Raw genomic sequence first — 26958 nt, forward strand, 5'->3', positions numbered from 1 at the left:
AGACGTTCACACATTGACAGGACTGGCCTTCTAAAATCCACTGTAAAAAAATCTATTCAATTATTCTTACCTATTTTTCCCTCAGATAGGACTTTTGGAATAATCTGTCAAGTTAGGGGGAAAATCTTCTCAAGAAAGTTTGGCTGGAATAATGGTAGACCACTAAATTAACTTGAAAATTACTATCCTTTCATTGATAATATTTCATCTTCTTCTCCTGGAATATGGGTTTTGTTTTCTTGGTTCCAACTTTATCACCCCACTCAAGCTGTTGTGTTACGTTCACAGAGGTCACACGTAGGTCTCATCCCTAACAAGGTTCTTTATTACCTGCAAATTAGAACAATTTTGTCTTCCTTTCCAATATTATCATCACACTTCTGTTTCATATCTCGTTTCAAATGTCTAAAACCACACGAAATAACAATGACCATGGGATGCAGGAAGCTGTGGACATGCCTGATGTGGAAGAACCAAGTAAAAGCTGATTCTCAGCTCCATCCCCAGCTTTGAATCAAGTGGAACATCATGTTAAAGAAAGGGCAGTGCGTCGCCTGCCAGCCTCTGGAAGTAGGGCTGAGGCCAGAGCGTCTGGGTTTTCAAAGGGCTTTCGAGGCCACCTGATCTGGGCTGGGCAGCTGGTCCCTGGCTTCCCACAGGAGCCTACAGCCGCTCACAGGGGACAGGGCCTCTCACACGGAGCAGGGGGCTGCTGCCCTAGCAAATGGCCCATCAAAAACAGCAGAAGGAGGAAACCCCACGAAGGTAATAGCCTGACAGAGGCAAGATAGGGAAGCCCAGCTAAAGACACAGGGCCTGTGCAGCCCGACACAGGTACAAACATTTCACACCTCCTAAGATACCCTTTGTCAACACAAATGCAATTATTTTTCCAAATCAGCTAATGGCTATTTAAAAACAAGAAAAGAGAAGAAAAGAAAAGAAAGGAAAAAAGAAAAGAAAAGAAAAGAAAAAAGAAAAGGAAAGGAGAGGAGAGGAGAGGAGAGGAAAGGAGAGGAGAGAAAGAAAACATAAGTGAAACTGAATGAATGACAAACATGAAACAGGAACTCCCTGGACCAATTTCTACAGTAATATACACTAAACAGATAAAGTGTAAACCAGTGCTTCATATGATCACATATCTATCTATGTAATCCAGTGTTTATGTTAATGCTCTATAATGCTTTACCAAATGACTAGGGTGGCGCAGGGGAAGGAGAAGGCAGAAGAGGAAAGAATGCAACTGCTCTTTAAAAACACCTTCCTACCATCATTCACTCAACAAGCACAGATACCCGAGTCAGGCTGCACAAAAGCATCAGGTGAGGCAAGAACATCGAACAGGCTGACGGAACGCAGCCAGACAGTTAAGAAAGACTTGCCAACACGCAGAACTCTTCTACACTGTGTGGTGGACAGAATTACTGCTCCTAATTCCTCACCTTTCCTTGTGCTCCCATATGTTTAAGACATGCCAAGACACGGACCTATTGCTCACTCCTCACCTCTCCTTTCTCACATCACCCTGCAGTCCCTTCTCCCTGGACACAGTGGACTCCCTGCCCCTTGACTCAGGCTCAGACACATCACTTGATCTGGTCAATGAAATGCTGACTTGAAATGCCCTTTTGTGCCTCTGTTGTAACTATGAAGGGCCTCTGCCCTGGAGGGCGCCAGAAGGACCACACATGGAACTGACCTGAGCTCAACCTGTAGCAAAGAGTCACCAACCCAGTTAAAACCAGATTGAGGCAGAGCCACCAACCGAGAAAGCTCACATCTGCCAACCTCCAGAAGCATGAGCAACAATAAATGACTGCTGTTGAAGGCCAATGAATTTTTTTTGAATGTTTGTTACGCAGCCTTATTATGACAATAGCTGACTGATACAGGTGGCACTCCCCGAGAGAATCCATAAGTCATTTAAAGACAGCCTTTCCTTCTAAGTTCATAAAGAAATCAGTTACTTACCAGGCTCACCTTTTTTCTTTGAACCAGACTTCTTCTTGGCAGGAGCCTCTTGCTTTGGTGCCTCTGGGCTCTGGGCCACATCTGTATTTCTGCCCTGGACAGAAGCTGACTCTGTCTTTTTACCCTGATTGGCAGCTGCGTCTGCCTTTTTGCCTTGGTTGGGGGACCCTTCTGCCTTTTTGCCTTGACTGGGGGACCCTTCTGCTTTTTTCCCCTGGTTTGTAATACCCTCTACCTTTGTGCCCTGATTAGCAACCGAATCTGCCTTTTTGCCCTGGTTGGGACTCCTTTCTGTCTTTTTGCCCTGAGCCCCTTCTGTCTTTTTACCCTGATTCTGGGCTCCCTCTCCTTTTTGGCCCTGGTTCTGGGCTCCCTCGGCCTTTTTGCCCTGGTTCTGAGCCCCCTCGGCCTTTTTGCCCTGGTTCTGAGCCCCCTCGGCCTTCTTGCCCTGGTTCTGGGCCCCCTCGGCCTTCTTGCCCTGGTTCTGAGCCCCCTCGGCCTTCTTGCCCTGGTTCTGGGCCCCCTCGGCCTTCTTGCCCTGGTTCTGGGCCCCCTCGGCCTTCTTGCCCTGGTTCTGGGCCCCTTCTACTTTTTTGCCCTGGTTCTGAGCACCTTCGGCCTTCTTGCCCTGGTTCTGAGCCCCCTCGGCCTTCTTGCCCTGGTTCTGGGCCCCCTCGGCCTTCTTGCCCTGGTTCTGGGCCCCCTCGGCCTTCTTGCCCTGGTTCTGAGCCCCCTCGGCCTTCTTGCCCTGGTTCTGGGCCCCCTCGGCCTTCTTGCCCTGGTTCTGGGCCCCCTCGGCCTTCTTGCCCTGGTTCTGGGCCCCCTCGGCCTTTTTGCCCTGGTTCTGGGCACCCTCAGCCTTCTTGCCCTGGTTCTGGGCCCCTTCTACTTTTTTGCCCTGGTTCTGGGCACCCTCAGCCTTCTTGCCCTGGTTCTGGGCCCCTTCTACTTTTTTGCCCTGGTTCTGGGCCCCTTCTACTTTTTTGCCCTGGTTCTGGGCACCCTCAGCCTTCTTGCCCTGGTTCTGGGCCCCTTCTACTTTTTTGCCCTGGTTCTGGGCCCCCTCTGCTTTTTTGCCCTGGTTCTGAGCCCCCTCGGCCTTTTTGCCCTGATTCTGGACCCCCTCTGCTTTTTTGCCCTGGTTCTGAGCCCCCTCGGCCTTCTTGCCCTGGTTCTGGGCCCCCTCTGCCTTCTTGCCCTGATTCTGGGCCCCCTCGGCTTTCTTGCCCTGGTTCTGGGCCCCCTCTCCCTTTTTGCCCTGATTCTGGGCCCCCTCTGCCTTTTTGCCCTGGTTCTGGGCCCCTTCTACCTTTTTGGCCTGGTTCTGAGCCCCCTCGGCCTTTTTGCCCTGGGTTGGGGCCCCCTCCACCTTTTTCCCCTGGTTCGGGGTTGTATCTGCCTTTTTACCCTGGTTCTGGGCCCCCTCCGCCTTTTTGCCTTGGTTTGGGGTTCCTTCTGCCTTTTTGCCTTGGTTTGGGGTTCCCTCTGCCTTTTTCCCTTGGTTTGGGGTTCCCTCTGTCTTTTTGCCCTGGTTTGGGGTTCCCTCTGCCTTTCTGCCCTGGTTTGGGGCTCCTTCAGCCTTTTTGCTTTGATTCTGAGTCCCCTCCGGCTTTTTGCCCTGAGTAGTGCCAGTGGCTGGTGTGTTGCCCTTGGCACCCACTGGGGGCACCACCACCATCGGCACCTCCTTGGGAGCAGTTTCCAAGATGGCAGCCTTCGAAGTGAGAACCTGGATGGAATTCACTACAGAGCTGACAGCTGGTTCCACTTTTGCCACTTTTTTCTCCTTCTTCTTTTTATCCTTGGGGGAGGAGGCCAGCTTCTCCTGGGGCATGGCTGGAACTGTGGCGACAGGAGCAACGATAATGGGGGGCTGGACTGGGGTTGGAGCCACAGCCACAGCAGGAGCCCGCACTGGTTCTCGAAGGAGGACAGTCACACTGGGGGCTGGATCGTGATCAGGTATCTTCCCATCAGGTTTCTCTTCCTTTTTCTTGGTCTTTCCTTTCTTCTCCACTGTTTTCTCCTTCTTTTTCTTCTCTACTTTCTGGTGGTGAGTTTTCGCCATCTCCTTGCGCTGGTTGGCTAGGGCTTCTTCATACGACGTTTCCTTCATGGAGAAAGTCGACACCAGGAAGATGCCAATGGCAGAAACAACCATGAATCCTCCAAAGACCACAACCCCCAAGGTTTGAGTGTCGTAAATATCCATCCTGGCTTGCTTTCCTTTCACCTGTCAAACATACATGGAGGTTACTATTTATAGAAATCAAGGCCTTCAACAGTTTCTATCCCCACCCTACCACCAAACTTCAGGTTTCACTAATTCTTTCTTCAGGCAAATAAATTCAGAGAAGAAACAAACCCAGGCACTCTCTGATGTCCCACATTCTCACCTGCTCCTCTTTAGGAGTGAGCGATTCGTACCCAAGGCATGAGCAGTCCCCATACAAAGCAACAGCAGAGTCAGAGCAGAGTGGAGGCCTATCTCTGGAGCACACACACCCAGGAGCCTCAGCAGCCATGACCCTGATGCAAGATATTCCCCACCCAAGGTCAAAGATGCACAGGAGCACAAACGCAGGCCAGGTGTGAGACCATGGGGAGTGGTGGAGACTGTAGTAAAAACACCCGCCCCCACCTAAAATTAGACAGTGACATTCTGTCATGGCCGATTGCCCTAGAAATGTGATTGCTGAGTTGGAAGATGTTTTGATTTTTCATGTTAGGCCAGACACTTTAAAAAAATTCTTCTCTCAACGTGAAATTGACTGATTTAAAAAATATGTGAACCGAACCAAACCAAACACATCTGCAGGCTTTCAGCCACAAGCATTTTAGCCAGCAGGCCCACAGTGTGCCATCTCCACTCTGTTGCTTCCCTCTTCCCCAGTGCCAATAAATGCTGCTACCCAGGATCAGAGATAAAAACTTCTGCATTACAATCCTGAAACGTGTTCAAAAATTCAGTGAGGGAAAATAGCCTTTTGCCAGCAATAGCTCCTGAGGAGTTACGGAGCCTGCAATTTGCATGTTGGGAAACAGGAAGAATCAGTCTTGGGAGGCTCAGAAAATGCCAGGTTTGGAATTTCACATCCAGAAGCTGCACAGAGGGTGAGGAGACAGTGTCAGCAGGCCCCTCTGTCAGACAACACTCCCCAAACCATAAGGACGAACAACACCATTCTCACTGCCTATGGACCAAAGTCCAATGGGTCAGAGGCATCCAGGTTCATACACCTTCCTGCCACAGCCCGGGCTAAGTTCGACTTCACTGAGGAACTCCAGGAGGTGTATTTATTTGGATACATTCAAGCCAGTCCCGAGTCTCTCTAAAGAAGATCGATGGAATGAGCAAAGAGAACACAAGGGTAAGAAGGGGTGGGTAAGGGGAGGTAGAAGAGGAGAGGAGGGGAAGTGGACAGGCCTCCCCCAACATTGCCCTGCAAAACCTCTAGATGCTGTGGGAGACTGGGTCCAGGATGCTTAGTGGCTCAGATACTGAGATTCTTCTCCTAAGAAATTGAGATCCCCACTCCTCTTGAGTGGATATAGAGGAGGGAAACAGAGTAGGAATCAAATCCAAATTTTGACATGAGGGCATTTTAAAGAAGGGACTGAGAAGGGAGACTGTTTTCAACGTCTTGGCATTGTGCTCTAAGAAAAATCACTCTCGGCCGGGCGCGGTGGCTCACGCCTGTAATCCCAGCACTTTGGGAGGCCAAGGCAGGCAGATCACGAGGTCAGGAGATCGAGACCATCCTGGCTAACACGGTGAAACCCTGACTCTACTAAAAATACAAAAAACTTAGCCAGGCGTGGCGGCGGGTGCCTGTAGTCCAGGCTACTCGGGAGGCTGAGGCAGGAGAATGGGATGAACCTGGGAGGTGGAGCTTGCAGTGAGCCAAGATCGCGCCACTGCACTCTAGCCTGGGCGACAGAGCGAGACTCCGTCTCAAAAAAAATTTTTTCAAAAAAAAAAATCACTCTCATCACAGAAGGAACACATTACTTTGACCTAAGACCTTCGCAAGAAGAGGGTTTAAGACACTCATGACGAAAAAACTTCCCAGCATATGCTCTCCCTGGGGACAACTCTATCAGCTGCTGTGGCAACACACTTCTCCCACACTGTCACTCGGCGTTGAGTGAGACTGAGTCACACTTTTCATTCCAGTCTTAACCTCTACAAAGTCTTAGGGGAGCTCATGGAGGCCTTTGAATCCTGGGTAAGGCAGCATTTATATTTCCAAATGGGTTCTGACCTCTGGCCGTGGGCAGTGACAGCGTGATCCACAGCCAGGGAACTCTCACGTTTGATCATCGAGGGAGGATACCAGGAACTGGCCTTCCGAGAACACACTCTCAAGCTGGGTGTTAAAAAGGAAATCGCACCCTGCTCAGCCATGGATGGATTCAGTGGGTAGGAGGATGGGGACCAGAAGGTCTGGAACATGGTATAGGCAACCCTCACTTTTTGGCAGGTACCCACCAACCAAAACTCCTCTGGGTACTTACAAGATTTCTCAGAACTCTGCCAAAATGGACACCACATTATAATCACTACATTCAAAAATCCTAAGGCCAGGCATGGTGGTACAAGCCCGTGATCTTAGCACTTTGGGAAGCTGAGGAGGGAGGATCGCTTGAGCTCTGGAGTTCAAGGCCAACCCAGGCAACATAGTGAGACCCCATCTCTATTTTAAAAAAAATAAAAAATCCTCTAAAACACTCCCCTTCTCTAGAGAAACGAACATTAGGGGCCTGGGTCACCCTCATTGAGGCTCCATAAACCCCGAATGGTTTCCCAACAACCATGTGCTCGAGGGGTAGTCTTTACCGAGTCGCGATTGGCACTGGTTGCAGACCGTGACACAGTGAACAGCCATGCACAAAGCGGGGCCTGTTCACAGCCGAGGACTGTGGGGCTCTGTGCAGCCTTGTGGTTTCCAACTTCTAAACTCCAGCAGAAAAGCCAAGGCTGGAAAATGAACTTTTAATCTTACTCAACATAGGCAAACACAGAATACAAAAATATATTCTCTGTTGGGACCCAGAATCGAGAAAAGCAAACTCGGGAGAATATTTTTCCTTTGCAACGCACACAAATGTATGTTTTATAGCAGCACAAATGTGTCTTCCCAACTTTTGCAGAAAAAGAAATTACATCCCCACCACTAATTCCCAAGTTAGAATTTTTTAAAAGAAATCTTTCACAAGAAAATGAAAAGCCCTAGTCTTAAGTAGTAATACACTGAAACATTTAAGGCTAAGGCAATACCACCACGGACAGCAAAGAAATCGAAATGAAAAACAACCTTTCTGCTGCTTTGCAGAGTCAGCTTCGGTGAGGCGTAAACATCATGCTGGGAGATCCCTGATTCACAGAAATGATGAAGCCAGGGATGCCTCTCAAATTCGGTTCTCACAATCAGCATTCCGGGAGATTTGCTCCTGAAATCCACACCATGATAAGAGGCCCCCAACAGAAACCTCTTCTAGGGCTTCCTCCACTGCACCAGAGTTAGGGCAGATGTGTGCCCACCCATACCTTGTAGGGTCTGACCACAGGGATCTATATTCTCTCAATTCCAGAAACTTCTGTCAAATACGTACTTTTACTCACTGCAGTGGTCCTCCCTTATCCTCTGGGAAACTTCCCAACACCCCCAGTGGGTCTGAAACTGCAGTAATACTGAATCCTATATACACTATTTTTTTCCTATACCTACATACCTATGATGAAATTTAATTTAGAAATTAGCCACAGTACGAGATTAACAATAATAAAATAGAACAATTATAACCATATGCTAGCATCACCACTCTTGCACTTTGGGGCCATGATTAAGTAAAGTAAGGGTGACTCAAACACACGCACTGTGATACCAGACAGTGGATCTGAAAGCTGAGAGGGCCACCAAGTGACGCACAGGCAGGTAACACAGACGGCGTGAATCCACTGCACACGGGATCGTTCACATCCCAGGCAAGACGCTACTCAGAATGGCATGCAACTTAAAACTCAGGAAGAGTTTCTTTCTGAAATTTTCCATTTAATATTGTCAGACCACAGCTTTCTGCTGGTAACTGAAACCACAAAGAGTGAAACCATAGATAAAGGGGGACTACGATATTGCTAACATACTCAGACTGTAAGACAAAAAGATGAAGGCCCCAAGAGGGAAGGATGTAGGAGGCTGCGCAGAGGCTGGACAGACTGAACTCACTGGCCCACCTCTAAGATCTTGAGAGAATGGCTCTTCTTCTGTTCTTAAGATTCGGGGAACAAAAGTAAGAGGAAGCCCCAAACTCTTTAGACACAGAAGATATCTGCTAATTCACATGGCCCGGCCAAGCCAGTTGGGTCCAATTTGGCAGCTGGGATTTTGGTAGGTTTTGTGAAAAGACCCTCAACAGCTCCCAGGACTCTGTCTCATTACTAAGCAGCAGCTCCCCGGGGGACCGTGTGTGGAATCTTGGAGAAGCTGTGGGGTAGGGGTGGACAAAGAAAACAAACCCCCAGATCCATTTCCTGGGCATAAGGTGACCTGCTAGGAAGGTACAGAACGAAAACAGAATGACAATAAAACAGAGACCCTAGCAGACATGGCTACATCAGAATCAACAGCTCCTAATTTTTAAAATATTATGAAATGACTCATACAAAAGACTAAAAAGAAAAATATGAACATCCATTAGCCTACCACCCAGGTTTACCAAACCCTAACATTTTGCCATATGCACTTTAGATATTTATATATATATATGTATGTGCCTGTGTATACATATATATGTGGGGGGGGACACACATGTGTATATGTATATATATGTCATCTCCCTTCTAGAGGGGGACAACACCCTGAATGGGCCACTTACCACTTCCACCTGCTTTTGTTTCTATTACATGTATCTCTACCAACAAAATACAGCCATTACTTTGTGTGTTGGTAATTGCTGTGTAAGTGACATTGTTCTGGGTGCTATTTGGTAACATTTTTTGACTAAACTTTGTGAGAATATTCATATAGATACACATAGCTTTGGTTTATTCTTTTTGTTTTTTTGAGACAAAGTCTCTCTCTGTTGCCCAGGCTGGAGCTCAGTGGCATGATCCTGGCTCACTGCAACCTCTGCCTCTCAGGTTCAAGCCATTCTTGTGCCTCAGGCTCCCAAGTAGCTGGGATTACAGGCGTGTGCCACCACACCCAGCTAATTTTTGTAGTTTTTAGTAGAGACGGGGTTTCACCATACTGGCCAGGCTGGGGTTTATTTATTTTCACTCCTATATTACATAGTTGAACCACAAATTATTATCCATACTCCAATGCTTTTAGGTTTTAAAAATTTATGCTATCACACAAAATTGTAGTGTGACATGTCTACCATATGACTGAAAAATCTCCTTTATACCCCTGAAGCCAGCCACCCAGGGTCGCTTCCTGGAGATAACCATTGTGACAGAAGTCATTTTACTGTTTGTAAGTTATTTTCTTCAAAAGACTTTGGTAATGCATTTCAAAGTCAGGTTCTCAATTACCAGGAATTTACTTTGGTATGTGACAGGAAACAGTGATAAAACTTTCCCCATCAGTTTAATTACCCAGCACCATTTCCTGACTGGTCTTTTCCTTCCCCCACAGACTCAGATGGCCATTTCTGTGCCATTCAGTGGATCTGTTTCTAGATTCTACACTTTGTTCCACTGTTATATTTATGCCCTGCATCAATGCCACATTTTCAGCTTAAGCATCCCCTCCAAAATTTCTACTGGAATTTGTATTTGAATCGCACTGAGTTTATACATGAACGTAGAAAGGATTGATATTTCTAACTATAGAAGCTATCTGTCAATGAATATGGTATGCTAGAGCACTACACTGACTTAAATGTTTTCTTCGAAGCCAGGCACAGTGGTTCATGTCTGTAGTCCAAGCTACTTGGGGGGCTGAGGCAGGAGATCACTTGAGCCTTGGAGTTGAACACCAGCCTGAGCATCATAGCAAGACCCTGTCTCTTAAAAAAAAAAAAAAAAAAAAAAAAAGTTTTCTTCCATACTTCTATAAGATTTTAATGATTTTCTCCATAAAAGTCTTACACGTTGTTTTGTTGATGGTTAGAATACCTTTTGTAAATTACTTCTTCTACTCCTCAGCTACAGATAACCAGCAAAGTAATTCATTTCTGCATATGTATAATTTACCCAGCTATCATCTATGTTCTTGTCAAATCTAGGAGTTTGTAGATTCTTTCCGATTTTTTTTAATAAAAAGTAAGCTGTGGAAAAAAAGACAGTATTGTTTCTTGCTTTCCAAACCATATGATCTCATTTCTTTTTCTTGGCTTAACAGAGCTGGCTGAGAACTCTGATGCAGTGCTGAGCAGAGTCTGTGCAATAAGCTGCCTTGTAGCATTCGCAAGTTACTACTTCTAATGTTTTACTACCAGTGTCGTACCAACTGCAGGTTTCTGGCAGAAATCTTTCCTCAGGTTAAGTAGCATGTCTTATATTCCTAGTTATCTTTTTAATATAATTGAGTATTAGATTTTACCAATTGCTTTGTCTTTACCAGTTGACAGTTTCTCCTTTAATCTGAAGTATGTGGAATTACAGTAATGCACAGTCTAATAATGCCAGTTCACAGAAAGTTTCTATGGTATAAATGTTTCTTGATGGAGATTCTTTTCTAACACATCACTAGATTTGGTTTGTTAACATTTTTATGTGAGATTTCTATGTGTATTTTAAAATGAGAAAAATCAGAGGTGATTCTCAGACTGTTCTCTGATCTTGGTATTAGGGTCTCTTGAGTCTCATAGAATGAGCTAAAAATCATTCCTTTTCCCCTATTCTTTGGGATCGTTTGTGTAAAGGTAGGGTTTTCTGTTCTTTGTAGATCTGGAAGAACTTGCCCATAAAACCATCAGGATTAGTGTTCTGAGATCTTTTCTTAAAGGGGGAAGGGTGGCTAGAGTGCTGATTTTTAACAATTTCAATACAATTTAACAACATCAATTTCAATGATGATTCTAGGACCAGCTGCTGGGTTTGTGATCCAATCTATAAAATTAATATTCATTATTCCTTCCTCCATCTTCCATTGGTTTATTCTGTCTTTTCTAACTTCCTGACACGGCCATTTATCAACTTTCAGTCCTTTCTCTTTTCTTGCAGCAAATATTTAAGGCAATAAATTTCCCCCTAAGTACTGCTACGGCTTCATCCTACAAGCTGTGATGCTAACACATCTTCCTAACATCCATACGTGACTGAATTTCATGAATGTCTCCAGCTGCCTCCCCAGTGGTCAAACCACCTACAAGGTCTTAGGTCTGCTGCCCTTCCCCATGACATGAGCCCCCATCACACACACATCTGGCCTAGTCAGTGTTGTTTGGTTCCGGATAGCTGACACTTGCTTGTTTACCCAAATGCTGGCCATCTGCTCATCACTGCTACTTGCATCTCATTCCTTTTTTTAGGGTCTTGCCAAAGTACATCCTTGAGTAGTTCTTTCAGCAAGGATCTCTCCTTCATAAACTTTCTCAGTCCTTAAAGCCCTGAGAAAATTTACTTCACCTTCATGGATTAACTGAGGACGGAATTCCATGCTGACAGTTTTCTCTCACCATGTTGAAGATGTTATTTCACTTGTCTTCTGGCCTTTTCTTGATGAGATGTTTAGAAACACACTGTCAGTCTATTTGTTATTCCTTTATAATATCTTTTTAATCTCTCATTACTTTTAAGATCCATTTCTGGGGTTCTAAGGATTCAGCAAAATGTTTGTAAGTGTATATTTAACTTATTCACGCTCACTGTGCTGAGTGTGAGGAGTTATGTTATTCTTCAATTCTGGAAAATCCTTGGCCACACAGTTCTTTGAAAATGGTCTGCTCCCTATTCCTTCCTGGTAGAGCTCCTAATTAGACCTCAATCTCTTTGTGCTACCATTTGGAGAACTCGTTAGACCTACACTCCAGTCTTCAGCTGAATCTCACTAGCTCTATAATCAGTCCTTCGAGTTATTTGATTTGTTTTTTAAGTCTGACTGGCTTTTCTATTTTTCATTGTCTTCTTTTCTACCTCTAATAGTGATGTGATATTATATCTTTGTGGGGCTTTATCACTGGTAAACCTTAATGGGCTGAGTCGTGGGCCTGCCTCTAACGAGCTGTTTTATCTTTGCTTCAACTAGGCCCTCAGGGAAGACCAGCCAGGGACTAACTTTTACAAGAGGCATGGTCTCTTACAAATTATCAGGAGACTGTGTCTCCCTTGCCCAAGACAAAACAGATAAATTCTTACCTGTCATCTCCCCTTGCTACTACTGGGCAGGTGTTCTTTCTAGTCTGTCCCCCCATGGAGGGTACAGCCCTTCAAGGGTTCAAGTCTTACAGGGGGATGTGAGAGAAGGCTCAGTTCCCATTCCCAGTCTCAGACAAAATCCCATTCCCCCTGGACATTAAAGCCAAAGACTCAGATGACTTTGACCAATAATACCGCACCCCTACCCCTGTCCCAGGGTCAGCTCACTGCAGGTCCCAGTCACTCGCTGCAACCTTGGCTTATGAACTCTGGTCATCTCTTTCCCTACCTTGTGAATGCACTACTATGCATTTTAAAGACTGCTTACTAACTATGTAACATTTCTAAGTGTTGGAGAAGTGGGTTTCAGATCAGTTGACCTAAAATTTTAAGTGCAATCTCTGATTTTTTTTTAACCCAAAGAAACTAAGAGAAAATGCAGTAACAAAGAGTCTGAAAAAATTTATTTCATTTCTAAGAGGATACATATAATGGACTTCCTATTTTAAAGAAACAATGTTACTCATTTTAAAGAAGAGTTGAAACACTAAAAATAGAAATGTACTCTATTATAAGCCTTTGCTTATTCATCAGCCATTTCAGATTCAATTTCTATGCCTGAGGGGGGTAAAAAAATAAAGAATTGACAATTTTTGGTGTCTCTCCAAATAACAGTCTTTGGAAAGTAGGTACTTAAACAGACCTAAATCTTCTGCAAACTTCCAAGAAGCCTACAGGCTTCACCTTATTGAGGAAGACAGCATGCCTATGCGGTAGGAATCAAGAACTGATGTCTCAAAATGGACATGAACAGTTAAGATGTGCTAGCCCACAAGGGAGTTCTTACTGCGGTAAACATTTGTCTCCCCAAAGCAGGGGTCAGTCTCATCTATACTGTACCAAATCAAACCTCACCACATCAAATATGGTAAGTGATGAATCAATCGTCTACTCAATATCATATCAGGATCATATGTGCTAATGTATATCATTATAAGGATCAAATCTAAACAGAACAACCCAAGTATCCAGATGGAAAATAATACACACTATGGAGTCTTACACATTTTCAGAGTTACTTCTTAGTTTTTCATAGTTTTCACACACTTACAAATGGTAGCTCTGAAGTTTCGTTTTCTGCTTGTTGCTGGTATACGGAAACGTTACTGATTCCAGTAGGGTGATTTTTCCCCAACAGCAACTTGCCTAAATTCTAGTAACACATCTGTCAATTAAAAAGAAAAAAATTCTACATATATAAGCATATGAATCACAGTTTTGTTTCTTTCTTCCCAATTTCCTATCGTCTGCTTAATTTTTCTTGAATTTTTGCACAGGGCAGGACCTTCAACACAGTGCTAAAGAGAAGGAATGACAGCAAGTATTCTGTTTTTCTCATATCAAAGGGAAAGATTTAGGTGTCTCTCTTTAGTGTGAGATTTACTAAAGCCTTTTTGTAGACATCCTTTATCAGGATAAAGAGGTTGCTTTCTTATTCCTAGTTTACATAAACAGATGTTGAATTTTATCAAATACTTTATCTGTATCTATTAAGATAATCATACTATTCTACTCCTATAACCCGTAGGTGTGGAAGGTGAATATAACTTATTTTTAAACGTTAAACCAAGTTTGAATTCCTAGGATAAAACGATTTACTCATACATACTGCTGGACTTCGTTTATCTTTTCAGGTATGAGATCTGACTGATGGTTTTCTTTCCTCCTACCATTCTTGTCAAGTTTTGTAACAAGGTTGGCTGGCATCAAAATGAGTAGTGTAGGATTCTTTTCTTTTTTTTTTTCATTGTTTCTACTTTTTAGCAATTACCTTAAAAAAAAAAAACAGTAACACACAGCACTCACAAAATTCAAAGTTAAACAAATCTTTACCCCCCCAAATTAATTCTATTATCCCTTCCAACTTAGACGTTACTGTTTTCATGTATTTAATCTTATCCTTGTTCCAGCCTCTCCAACATTATTCTTTTACATGTATTTAGAACTGTCCAAATATTTACCACTTTCTTTACTCATCATTGCTTGTTATGTCTTTTTCCACTTGCCATCACCTTCCTTCCAAGAATATCCTTGAGAAGTTCCTTTAGCAAAGATCTGTCAGTAGCTATCTTGGGTTTTTGTCTTAAAACGATCTTTTCACTCTCACTGTTGAATTTTTCCCTTGAGTTGCTGTATCACTAAATGTCTATATGTGGATTTATTTTTATTTACCCTGCTTGGGTTTTGGTTGGGTGTCTTACGCATTCCGCAAAATTCTCAGTCATTAGCTTTTCAAGTACTGGCTCTGTCCTCGCTCCTCTCCTGGAACCCCAATTAGACACACTTCTGAATCTACTCTTCCTGAATCTTAATTGGTCTTACAAATTATTCATCTATGTGGTTCTCTAAATTATATTTCTTCTTCTCTACTTTCCAGGTCATTCACTCTCTTCAGTTTTATGTAATCTGCTAGTAAATCCATCTGTTAGATTTGTATTATAAAGACATGAACTTTTCATGTCTACAAGTTGTTCCTGGTTGCTTTTTCAAATTTGCTAGGTCATTGTATAGTTTCCTCTTCCTCATAGGTATTTTCAATCTTGCCTATTTAGTTTGAGTAAGGCCTTTAAAATCTATGTCAACGAGTCCATTATCTTATGTTTTCTGAGATCTGTTCCTGCTGGCCCTCATTCAGTGCTTTCATCCTTTGCATTTAGTTGTTACTAACTATGGACTATTCTCTTTCGTTTGATAATTACACCTGCGGATTTGGTGAGCCTAGGATAAAGGTGCAGTCCTTCAACGATCTGCTCGCCCCTGGACTGACCCAGGAACACTAGGTGTGCAGGTCCACTCTCAAATAAAGAATCTTCAAATCAGCTTGGAGTTTCCCACTACTCAAGTCATGGGATCCACATGAGGGACAACTTGTGATACCCACTTCTCAGAATGTGCCCCTCCCTACCCTGCCTGTAGGGTGAGAATGGGCTTACCTCTGACTCCCCTTCTCCATGAAGGTGTCATGGCCCCTTGTGGTTCCAACTCAGGGAGCCTGTGTCCTATCATGCTGCCAGCATTAATCTCTGCCCCCTGCGCCTGGAGATGCTATCAGAACTTAAGAGTTTGCCTATTTTGCCAAAGGCCCCCAGGGTTGTCCTTATCCTCTTGGGTCACTCCTTTCACCTCCTGCTTCAGTGTATTCCATTCTAGGCTTGTCAGAAGGTATTTTTAATGTCATTTACCTCTTGTCCAGGCCATCCAGCAAGTTAGAAGACTGGTTCAGGCCACCCAGCCTATTCTATCACCAGAAACCCAGTGTTGTCGCCCCCAACAGCCAAACCAAATTCCAGCCAACCATGCTCTTCAAAGAAAAGGGAGCACGTGGCTGCCATGTGCCAGGAGGCTGGCTGTGCCAGGGAGACTACTACCAACTCTGGACCTGGATATACCATCCTTCATTACTAGGTGGGCCAGGGAGGAAGGGCTCCTGCAGGAATATCCCAACACCGCCAACCCCTGGAGGTGGGCGGAGCTTCTAATTAGAAACACATGGGCCAGAGCTAAATGAGGTCTGATACCCAACTATTGGTTCTTTTGTTTTTAAGAAATTCACTCTGTAGGGGAAGAGTTCTGATGAAGAATTTAATCTCAAGATATGAGCTTCGCTGAATTCCCTTCCATTAACTCCTTGGAGAAGAGCTGCATTTCCACTCAGGTTTATATTAGGAAATATCACCTGCCCATCAGCAATAAAATCTGACCCTCTCACAAGCCCTTTTCCCAAGGCCCACCTTTGATTAACGAATTCTGCCAGCCTAACATCCTCTCTCTGTGACAGCGGAGAACTTCAGCCTGAGTGAGTCATTTCTTATTTATTATCAACGGTAACTCAAAATTCATTTTGGTTCCCTTTTAGAATCAGCCACTTTATAATATATTCCAAGGTCTCATTCATATACTGTTGGTGGGAGTGTAAATTAGAACAAGCACTTCAGATAAAAAGTCCGGCACTTTCTTTTAAAGCCAAGCACCTACCTCCTTCTGGTCCTGCAATTCCACTCCTAGGTATACAGACCCAATGGAAATGTGTATAGACATTCACCAAAAGTCTGCGGTATTAATAGCCCCAAACTGGAAACTCTCCAAGTACCCACCTACAGTAATGTGAATAAACTCATATATTCACATGCTGGAATAGTGAGAATGAACAAACTACAATTACCCCAACAACCTGACAAGTCTTACACGTAACGTTGAGTGAAAGACACAAAAGAGCATATGCCGTTTGAGTCCATTTACATCAAGTTCAAACACAAGCAAAATCAATCACTGGTATTATTAAGAAGAGAGCAGGTATTCCCTGCCCACGATGGGCAGCAGCTGGAAGGGGGGCACAAAAGGAGGTTGGGGAGGTCGGGAATAATCTATTTCTTGATCTGCTGGTTAAACAAGCATGTTTAGCTTGTGGATACTTATTGTGTTGACTCGTGATAGTGCATTTTTCTGTATATATTTTACTTTAATAAAGAGTTTAAAATGTGTGTCATATTTCCTTGGAAAACGTGCCCCACAGATCCTGGAGGAGGAGCATCTTTAAGGCCTGAAGAATCTGTTACGGAGCCCTGTTACTACTGCCACTTCCCAGTGCTCACACCCACACAGGATCGCTCCCTTCACAGACAGGAAGTAACTGAGGCCAGGGTCAAGGCAGGCAGTCACCTCCTGACCTGACAGGGCAGTGACTCAGTGGGACCCACAGCCCTTTATAGTCCTGTGGCCATGCCACCTTGCTGTCCTGAAGTCTTTCTTTTTTCTTTTTTTTTTTTTTTGTGATGGAGTCTCACTTTGTCGCCCAGGCTGGAGTGCAGTGGTACGATCCCAGCTCACTGCAACCTCCACCTCCCGGGTTCAAGTGATTCTCCTGCCTCAGCCTCCCAAGTAGCTGCGATTACAGGCATGTGCCACCATGTCCAGCTAGTTTTTGTATTTTTAGTAGAGACAGGGTTTCACCATGTTGGCCAGGCTGGTCTCGAACTCCTGACCTCAGGTGATCTGCCCGCCTTAGCCTCCCAAAGTGCTGGGACTACAGGCTGAGCCACCATGCCCAGCCCACCTGCAGTCTTTTTAAAATCAAACTGTACAGAATAAGTCTCCAGATCTTCCAACTTAAGAGGGATATGACTTAAGATGGAAAAGACTAACTGAGCTTCAGAGCAGTGGCTAAAGTTGACCTTTTAAGAGTCCTTTGACACATCACCAATAAGACTTTTCATTAAGAGTCTCAATAATTCATTTATTCTTCAGCATTGACTCCTTCCTCCCCTCAATCACTGTGATTACTATTCTGAAAATTAAGACTTTCCTTTCTAATTACTACAAATACCTAGAACTACCAAGGAAATAAAAATGTATTCATAAAACTAAAGCTACATCTAATTCCTATTCAGGATCAGACTTAATTAAAAACCAATTTAATGCAGTTGAGTTGCACACTTTAATCACTGAATGAGAACTTCAAAAAAACACACCACCTGGGTTTGAACAAGGGTCTTTCACCTTTCCAAGTAAAATGAGTAGGTCAGACATTCCCGTTAGAAAGGGCTAGAAATCTAGTATCTACTCTTCTTCACCTAAAATCAACAGGAGAGAAGAGGAGAAAAAAGGATGGGGCTAGACGTAGTATTGCCTCTTTCCAACCAGACCACCCTGCCTCAGCCATTGCTCCTCCTACTTAGCGGACTGCCACACAAAATTCCTCTGAGAAAAGAAAAACACCATGAGGTGAGGCAGGAGAGGAACCTTGTCCCCTCCCTCACTTCCTAGCACGATGAGGACTGACCAAGAGAAAACAAAATGTAATGCCAACTATAAGAATTCTCCCGGCCAGGCTCGGTGGCTCACGCCTGTAATCCCAGCACTTTGGGAGGCCGAGGCGGGTGGATCACGAGGTCAGGAGATCGAAACCATCCTGGCTAACATGGTGAAACCCCGTCTCTACTAAAAAAAAATACAAAAAATTAGCTGGGCTTGGTGGTGGGCGCCTGTAGTCCAGCAGGAGGGTGAGGCAGGAGAATGGCGTGAACCTGAGGGCAGAGCTTGCAGTGAGCTGAGATGCACCACTGCACTCCAGCCTGGGAGACAGAGCGAGACTCCCTCTCAAAAAAAAAGAATTCTCCCTTCTCCCCCTAAGGAACATTCTTGCCCACTAAACACAAAATCTACCTCTTTTCAGAGCAGCCAGCACACTGTTCACACCCAAAACAAATGTTCTGTTTCCTGGTGAGTGTGTCGTCACTGAAATGCTCAGTGACTCTGCAAGGCCCACCTCACACTCATTGGTTATACAAGGAATTAAAGGATGCTCACAGCCAAGTCTCCTCCCCAGAACTGGTGCAAGCACCTGGGAAGGGCCCAGTTCTGTCAAGGTGCCATGCATGATGGACTCCCAGAGACACTGGGATGAATCTAACCAGGCTGGAGACTGAGGGCTCCCAGGAGAGAGCCAACATCCACATCGTCTCCTAAGGTTCACTTCAAACCCCAGCCTCCGCTGGAAGGGCAGGATGTCCACATTTAACAGTGCCCTCTGCATGTGACTGTCAATTTCTCAACTGGAGGCAGGCTGGAGGTAATCCAAACTTCACTTGCATTTGGCTCTGGAATATGTTTTTGTGTTTATATGTGATGCTCTAGGAATCCAGACTCCTTCAGGCTACATGATATACTCACAGAACGCCAGTGCTACAAAATCATCTCCATTAGCTCAGCAAGAATGGGCACCTATTGCATGCTAGTCACTGCCCTCGACACTGGATATACCTCAGAAAACAAAAGCTACATCCCTGCACTGGTAGAGCTTACGCTTCGGAGGGGGAGATGACAAAGTCAGTCAAATACGGGACATGTCAGGGGGTGATGAAGAGAAAGTGATGCAGAGAAGGGGGGCAGGGAGTGGGGGTGGGGGAGCGTCAGAGGCTGACACTCCACACAGGGTAGCCAACAGGCCTGAAGGAGACGAGGGAGCCAGCCATGTGCCATCTAAGGAAAAGCTCTTAGGGATATGCCAAAGGAGACGCAAAGGCCCGGAGGCAGAAGCATGCCTGAGGAACAGAGGCCACCGTGGCTGCAGCAGAGGACAGGGAGACGGTAGGAGTGAAGCTAGAGCAAAAGTGCCCTGAGAGGCCACTGGAGACCTTGACCAAGGAGGGTCTTGAACAGAGGAGTGACATGGTCTGCTCTGGCAACAGACTAGAAGGCAGGGGGTATAGGCAAAGGCAGGGAGCCCACCAGAGGCTAGAGAAATAACCCAGGGCAGAGGTGAGAGCAGGCTGGGCATGCTGGCTCACGCCTACAATCCTGGCACTTTGGGTGGCCAAGGCAGGAGGACTCCTTTAGCCCAGGAGTTCAAGACTAGCCTGGGCAACGTGGCAAGACACCATTTCTACAAAAAAACCTAAAATTTCACTGGGTGTGGTAGCATGCACTTGTGGTACCAGCTACCCAGGAGGCTGAGGCAGGAGGATTAACTGAGCCTGCAATGTTGTAACTGCAGTGAGCAGTGATTGCGCCACTGTACTCCAGCCTGGGTGATAGAACAAGACCCTCTCAGAAATAAAAAATCAAAAGGTAAGAGCTGTTTGGACCAGGGAGAAGGCAGAAGTGGTGAGAATGGTCACACTGGCTCTGTCTGGAAGGTAGAGCTGATGGGACCTGCTGCGTACAGGGTACAGGTATAAGACGGCGAGGAGTTAAGGATAAACCGAGGTTTGTGGCCTGAAAGGTGGAGCTAGCTGGCCTAGTTTCATTTTATAGGAGGAGAAAACTGAAGCCCAGGGAGGAGAAGTCATGTCCAAAGTCACTCACTTACTCCAGGGATTACAACACCCAACCAGTGCTTCTCCCACTGCTCCACACAGCAGCTCCATGGGACATGCTGATGACTAGTCCGGTCACACCGGACAGCCCCCAGCACCCTGAGGGACTGCCAATACCCAAGCACGTAACATAAATTGGGGTAGGATGCTGGGCACTGAGAGCACAGGCCCGGCCCAGAGACGACAAACACAGTCCACGGCTGCCACACAAGAAAGTCAACCTAGTGTAGCCAGAAATTCCCATTTTCCCCCAGAGAACCCAAAAATCTAGATTTTGTTTTTGTTTTTTATTATGAGACAGAGTCTCACTCTGTCGCCTAGGCTGGAGTGTAGTATGATCTTGGCTCACTGCAACCTCCACCTTCCAGGTTCAAATGATTCTCCTGCCTCAGCCACCTGAGTAGCCAGGACTACAGGCACATGCCACCATGCCTGGCTAGTTTTTGCATTCTTTATAGAGATGGGGTTTTGCCATGTTGCCCAGGCTGGTCTCAAACTTCTGGGCTCAAGCGATCCACCCGCCTTGGCCTCCCAAAGTGCTGGGATTACAGGGATTAGCCACTGTGCCCAGCCCAAAAAATCTAGATTTTAGTGGAAAAAAAAAAAAAATTCCATTTTTAAAAGGTGACTCAATTGCTTAATAACATGAGGTCAGTGAAACAAATTCCATGTGAAGGCCAAGTTCAGCTCACACAGGGCACCAGTTTGGAATTCCTCTCAAGACAGCCTAACAGACCTTGTTTGCTTATACCTTGCCCAGGATAGAGAATTAAAGATTTGAATTCAAGATGGTCTTTTATTCCAACTTTTGAGTCAGCAGATGATATTCATTATCACTATAAATAGTCTGTAACTTCCAGTAGTCTTAGTGGGCCTCCTTTCTGACCAGAAAGAGATCAAGTAGCTATCCATCATTCAGCTTCTTCCTTTAAACTTTGGTTTTATGTTATTCTTTACAGAGTACTAATACTAAGATGAGCCCATAAGTACAACCAAGAATTCAAAAATTATTCCCCAGTACTGCCCAATGAGCCTTTCAAAGTTATATGGAGGCCGGGCACGGTGGCTCATGCCTATAATCCTAGCACTTTGGGAGGCCGAGGAGGGCAGATCACCTGAGGTCAGGACTTCTAGACCAGCCTGACTAACATGGTGAAACCCCGTCTCTACTAAAAATACAAAATTAGCCGGGTGTGGTGGCGCATGCCTGTAATCCCAGCTACTTGGGAGGCTGAGGCAGAAGAATCACTTGAACCCGGGAGGTAGAAGTTGCAGTAAACCAAGATCACGCCATTGGACTCCAGCCTGGGCAACAAGAGTGAAACTTTGTCTCAAAAAAAAAAAGAAAAAGGAAAAAGAAAAAAAAGTTATATGGAGAATAACAGAGCTGTGTAAATAGTCACTGGTGTAGGAAGCAATTTATGCCACCCAAGAACACTGGAACTCCAATACTTTGGAACTGAAAAGGTTTTGGGACTGGGCAGGTATTCTAGTCTTGCCAAAAAAATCTAAGTTAGAAATCACAAAATGTTCTTGATAAGTTAAAGTTGCTGCCCATTGTTGACAGGTGGAAGACACATGTTACTGAATGCACATAAAGGACACACACATGTCTGGTTTTGGGGGGTGTCTGGTTGTCTGCTTCAGGAGACTCGGCCAGAATTTGTCTGCCTAAGAAAAGTCTCCTAGGAGGCCCCTGAACTAATTTTCTATATGCTAAGTGAGAGTGCCTCCTTACCTAGGCACTGTCACTTAAAATTAAATATTTACCTTCCCTTACAAGCCATCACTTTCTACCTAATATCAATTTATTTTCTGTCTTTGCTACAAGTCACCATTTTGATGCTGAGGGCATTGGGTAAAAAATCTCTCCAGGAAAGGGCCACTATCTGTGTGGACCCCTCCCACTCCTTTTTCTTGGAATGCAGTTTACAATGCACACAAAGAGGCGGGACTAATGCTTTCTCAGGGTGAGATCTTATCAGGTGAAGTGTATCAACTGCCACTAGTCAACTGGTTTTGACCTACAGAATGGGCAATTTCATGTGGTTCAACATATTACCACATGATCAAGAGGAACAGGGACATGAATGTTTAGAGAACACCAGCTGCCTCTACATCAGCACTGTCCAGAACTTTCTGTGATGGTGGAAACCATCTACAGCCACGCTGACCAACTTATGACTACTGAGCACCTGAAATGTGGCTAATTTGACTCAGAAATTGAATTTTTAATTTTACTTAATTTAATTTGAATTGTTTTAAACTTAAATTGCTACTTGTGGCTACTGTATTGGACAACACAGTTCTAGACAGTAGCTTTTTCAGGCAAGAACTAGGCCTCACTTGCAGTGTTTGAAGGCCCACCACACAGGAGACCCTCGGTGAAAAAAATGAAATGAAAAATACCTTCAGCACTGCCAGATTTTCAAAATGCCTCCCCACCTTCCTGCCACTGAAGCTGTTAATTTTGATCTTCACGTTCTGTGTCCTCCCTTGGGTAATTACTGCCCCAGGAAGGTGGAGGTATATGGCCAGGAGGGAACATTTGGAAGGCCGGGCCCGCATCGCCTAGCAACTGGGCAACAGGAACTGGCCTGACAACCTTCTGACCAGCTGGACCTCCACGTTCTCATCCACTGAATGGGTGACAACCATTCCCACCCTCTAGAACCGGGTTATTTTAAGGCCTAAATGTAAACCACAGTTGTGGAATCTGATTCTAAAAAGTGAACCTTAAAAACCAAGTTGGGCTCAGCTTCATTTATCCAATGAGACAGCTGGGAATAGTTTAACAGGTATGGGGGGGCTGTCCACCTGGTATAACCAATATTTATGATGTTATAGGCCAGGCCTTAACCACTGCAGGCCCAGCATGCACAGACGGACAGCACAGTCCCTGCCTTCATCATTCTGACTTGACCATTATTTTTGTTTCTCCTGAAACAAGATTTTAGCAAAGAAAAACTTGCTGTCTCAACAGAACGGTTGATCCTCTATGTGTCATTCATCTATTAGTTAAAATTCCCAGGGCTAAAAAGACAAGAAGAGTCTGGGGTCCCAACACTTTTAAAAGGTGTCCCTGCTACATAATAAACCAATACTCCAATTCAATCACTGGTATTCAACCATTTAAACTGAGTTTGCTGCTATGTAATTATTGCAGCCTGTTGAGTTAGGGCTCATTTCATTAAAGAGCATAATTGCTCAAATGTGACTTGATTTAAGATTTATTTAAAACTCTTCCATCACCAAAAAATACTCATACACCATGAACCACTGTAACTTCTTAATCTCTCTGTAAATGTTCACAGGCAGATTCCTAAGTATGAAAGGTGAGAGTTGTTATAGTGCCTAGAGCTCTAAACCCTCTCCTTCTAAACCCCAAGATCCCTTTCTGGTTTCCCCTCCCCCAACCTTAGCCTCCTCCAGGCCTCCACTGGTCCAAGATCCCTGCAAGCCGGCTTTGCGGTGCTCCATGTAAAAGGAAAACTTCACCTACTAGGAGGTCTGCCCCGGCCTTTGCTTCAACAGAGAGGGAAATGGCACCTCCAGGACCTCAGAACCGGAAGCTTCTTTCTGGAAGGGAAAGAGGTTGGCAGATGATAGTGGGAATGACCTTTGGCAAGTTCGTAAACGAGTCAAGACATCACACAGTAAGTGACATGCTGCAGGGTCACAGATTTCTCCAGGTGTCGGATTAACAGGAAGTTAAATCAAACAAGGAGTGTGAGGAGGGAGGCGGGGCAGTGGGAGAATGCCCCCCAGCTGCACAGGGCGGGGTAACATTCGCAGTTGTTCTTCCTGGGAGTGCCAGACAGACGTCCTGGGTCTCTGGGGACACCCAGTTCTGAAGAGGTATCTAATGTGAGATATGAGGCCCTACCAGGCCCATTTCTCCAAATTCCTGAAAATGCCATCCAGATGGCCCCTACCCTGAAGGTTCCAGCACGCAGAGTGAATAGCTGAGCAGTGACGTGGGAGGCTCCTCAGGTCCCTCAGAGTTTCATTTCCTTGGTGCTTCCCAGTCTTTCCTAACCTCTGACCTCTCAGAGTAATTGCCAAATTGCCTTCTGTTTGTACAAGGTCCCAGCACTTCCCGGCGTGGTTCCCGACCCTGTGAGTGGGTGGTGCTGTCTTCAGGCCACAGATAAGAAACTAGGGTTCAGAGGAGCTATGGGACCTGCGAGTAGGCGGCCAGTACGTGGTCCGGGGTGTAGAACCCTGGCTGTGCAACTTCTGCAGCCCCGCGCCCGCCGCAGTGCCGGAGCCAGGCCCCACCTTCCTCCCGTGTCCAGCACCCCCCAACAAAAGCATCCCAACTGAACAGCCAACACTTGTGGCTCCTTCCTACAAGTGCTGGGTCTCCACAGCTTTCCTCGCAAATCGAAGCTAACAGGAGCCCCGATTTGCAGACCAGGAAATGGAGACCCCGAACGAAACAACTTGGTCGGGGTCACCCTCGCCAGCCGGGACACTCTAGAGCTAAAACTCGCGACTTATCATTCGGAGAGGGGTCCCTGAAGCATTGCGGGCGCCCTACTGGAAGCGCAGACCCCGGCCTGCCTCCCCTAATCAGGGCGCAGCGGGAGAGCCGGCCGGGCCGGGGCGGGCACCAGGCCGGGTGCCAGAGCGCTTGGCCGGCCCGGAGGTGTCCGCTTCCGCCCGGGGCTGGCACCGCCGGCCCATTCATCGTGGCCGCGGGCGGGGCGGGCCCCGGGCGCCCTCGTCCCCCCGCCGGGAGCCCTCGAGCTAGGCTCCGCGCAGCCCAGCCGGGGAAACGGTGGCCCCGGCCCCGCCGCCAGGGGGAGCAGGGAGCCGCCTCCCGCACTCCGGGAAGTTGCCACCGCGGCCGCCCGGCGTCCGTACCATGGACAGACCCGGTCCCTGCGCCGCGAGCCCTGCGACCCCGGCCCACCCCGTCGGGGACCGTCCCAGCCCCGCGAAGCGCCAGCGGGCCGCGGCCCAGGACCGGCGCGCTCGGCCCGTGGGCCCCCATTCAATCCCGCCCTCCTCCCCTCGGCCGGCCTCCGCCGCCTTCCGCCCGCACCCCCACCCCTCCGGCCCGGACTCCAGCCCGGCAACGTCATCCGGCGGCTTCCCGAAACTTAACCCCTTCCTCCGCCAGCTGTGCGCCGCCCCGCCCCGCCGCCAACTTTCTTCGCCCAACTTCGGAGCGCGCTGGCCGGCCCGACGGCCCTGCCGGGAGGGAGGGAGGCAGGGAGCGGTCGCCACGTCGCGCCCGCCTGCCGCCGCAGCTCCCCCGACGGCGAGGGCCGCGGGGTCCACACCACGGGGCGCGCCCTGCCTACGCCCCGGTACGGCGCTTGCCCGGCACCCCCGCCCCGAGTCCGACCCCGACCCCGATGGTGCACGGCCGCGGCGGCGGGCGGCGGGCGGCGGGCGGGCCGGGGGAGGGGCCGCCGAGGAGACGTGTCACTCGCGGCGCAGCGCGGCCGGCCCCGGCCCCCCGACGGCCCAGCCCGCGCGCGGCCGCTGCAGGGCCCGGCCAAGTTTCTTACCTGCAGCCAGAGACGCGAGAGGGAAAGCGAGAGGGCAGGAGCCGCCGCCTTCGCAGCCGCCGCGGAGCCGGGAGAGAGGAGCCGGCCAAGCCTCCGCCAAGAAACCGCCCCCGAGCAGCTGTAGACGCTGCGACCCTGACGCCGCCCGCCCCGTCTGCCGTCCGCTCCGGCCGCTTGCTGGCTGCGTGCGCGCGTGTGGAGTCGTGGCACTTTCTGCCTCAGAGCTGGCGAACGGCCCCCTCCGCCGGGATCGCCGCCTCCTGCCTTCCCCACCCGGGCCAGCCATTCATCGAGCCGCCTCTTTCCATTGGTCCGCACCCCGCCACTCTGCCGGTCGCTGGCCAGTCAGGACGCGGGTGGCCGAGCCGCGGCGGCGGCCATTGGGCAGAGAGGAGGGTCTCCACCTCGGCCAATGGGAGAGGGGAGGAGCTGCGGGGAGGTGAAGGGGGCAGGGCCGGGAGAGGCGGGGCCGAGCGGCGCGGCGCTCGGCCGTGCGCGGGGCGGAGCGGAGCAGGAACGCCCCGCCCACCGAGGGGGGGGTCTCCGGCCAGCTCCGCCCACTCTGGGCCCGCGGCTCTCCCAGCAGTCTCTGACTAGGATCCGGCTCTGCCTAGGCGGGAAGCAGAAGGTTCGGGTCCCGGCGGCCCCGGGCCTGCGCCTCTGGATACCGCTGGGCTGACATGGCGGTGGCTGAACAGGGTTGCGCAACCGCGAACAGCCAAGGAAGCTGCTTTATTTAAACCCAACTAACTTCCCCCGAAGCAGCGCCCCCTCGGGCCGCCGGGTATGAGGACAAGCTCTGCTGGGGGTCAGCCCAGGGAGAGCAAGTTCTTATCATCAAAGAGATTGCAATCAGCACCAGAAGGAATTTCCTTGAGTAAATGGAGGAATTGGGGTGAAAGAGCCAGAAAGTGCACGAGGAATTGAAGCGGATGTCATCGCCCTCGTTGTTAGGGAGGGTACAACTGAGGCACGGTCTATTTAAGATACTCAACCAAATCACAGCCGGCAGAGCAATAATTACAATCCACTCTGTGGCGTTTTATTCCATGCGTTGGGGAAGGTGAGAGGTTCTAACCTAAGAAAACTCATCCGTGTCCCACAAAACGGAGCAACTGGTACTTCCTCATTCCCTGACTTTCTCCCCAATGTCAGCCGACACTCAGTCTTCATAATTAGTCAAGTCTTTAAATTAAAATAATTTTAGGCTTGATTTTTAACCATTATGTCAGCGTCTCTTAAAGCCAACCCTTTGAACTTGAGCCAAAGCCAGCTTCTT

The 26958-nt window shown here is 47.4% G+C and overlaps 1 protein-coding gene across 15 annotated transcripts in view; it reads right to left on the reverse strand.

Moving 5' to 3' along the window:
• Positions 1 to 25818, reverse strand: part of RRBP1 (ribosome binding protein 1) — a 68813-nt gene extending 42995 nt beyond the window's left edge. For 2 of the 15 annotated variants that reach the window (XM_063803127.1, XM_063803123.1), the window contains exons 1-3: positions 25680 to 25818; positions 23660 to 23736; positions 1984 to 4207 (exon numbers count right to left, since the gene is read on the reverse strand). In XM_063803127.1, coding sequence (XP_063659197.1) covers positions 1984 to 4186 — 2203 coding nt within the window. In that variant the 5' untranslated portion in view covers positions 4187 to 4207; positions 23660 to 23736; positions 25680 to 25818. Of the gene's footprint in view, positions 1 to 1974; positions 4208 to 13394; positions 13509 to 13952; positions 14115 to 23574; positions 23737 to 25679 lie in introns of those variants that run through there. The other 13 variants (XM_063803125.1, XM_063803118.1, XM_063803126.1 and 10 more) reach the window with 9 other exon arrangements.
• Positions 25819 to 26958: the final 1140 nt, after the last annotated feature.

Source organism: Pan troglodytes, chromosome 21 (genome assembly GCF_028858775.2).
Source record: "Pan troglodytes isolate AG18354 chromosome 21, NHGRI_mPanTro3-v2.0_pri, whole genome shotgun sequence".
Classification (NCBI taxonomy): Eukaryota; Metazoa; Chordata; class Mammalia; order Primates; family Hominidae; genus Pan; species Pan troglodytes.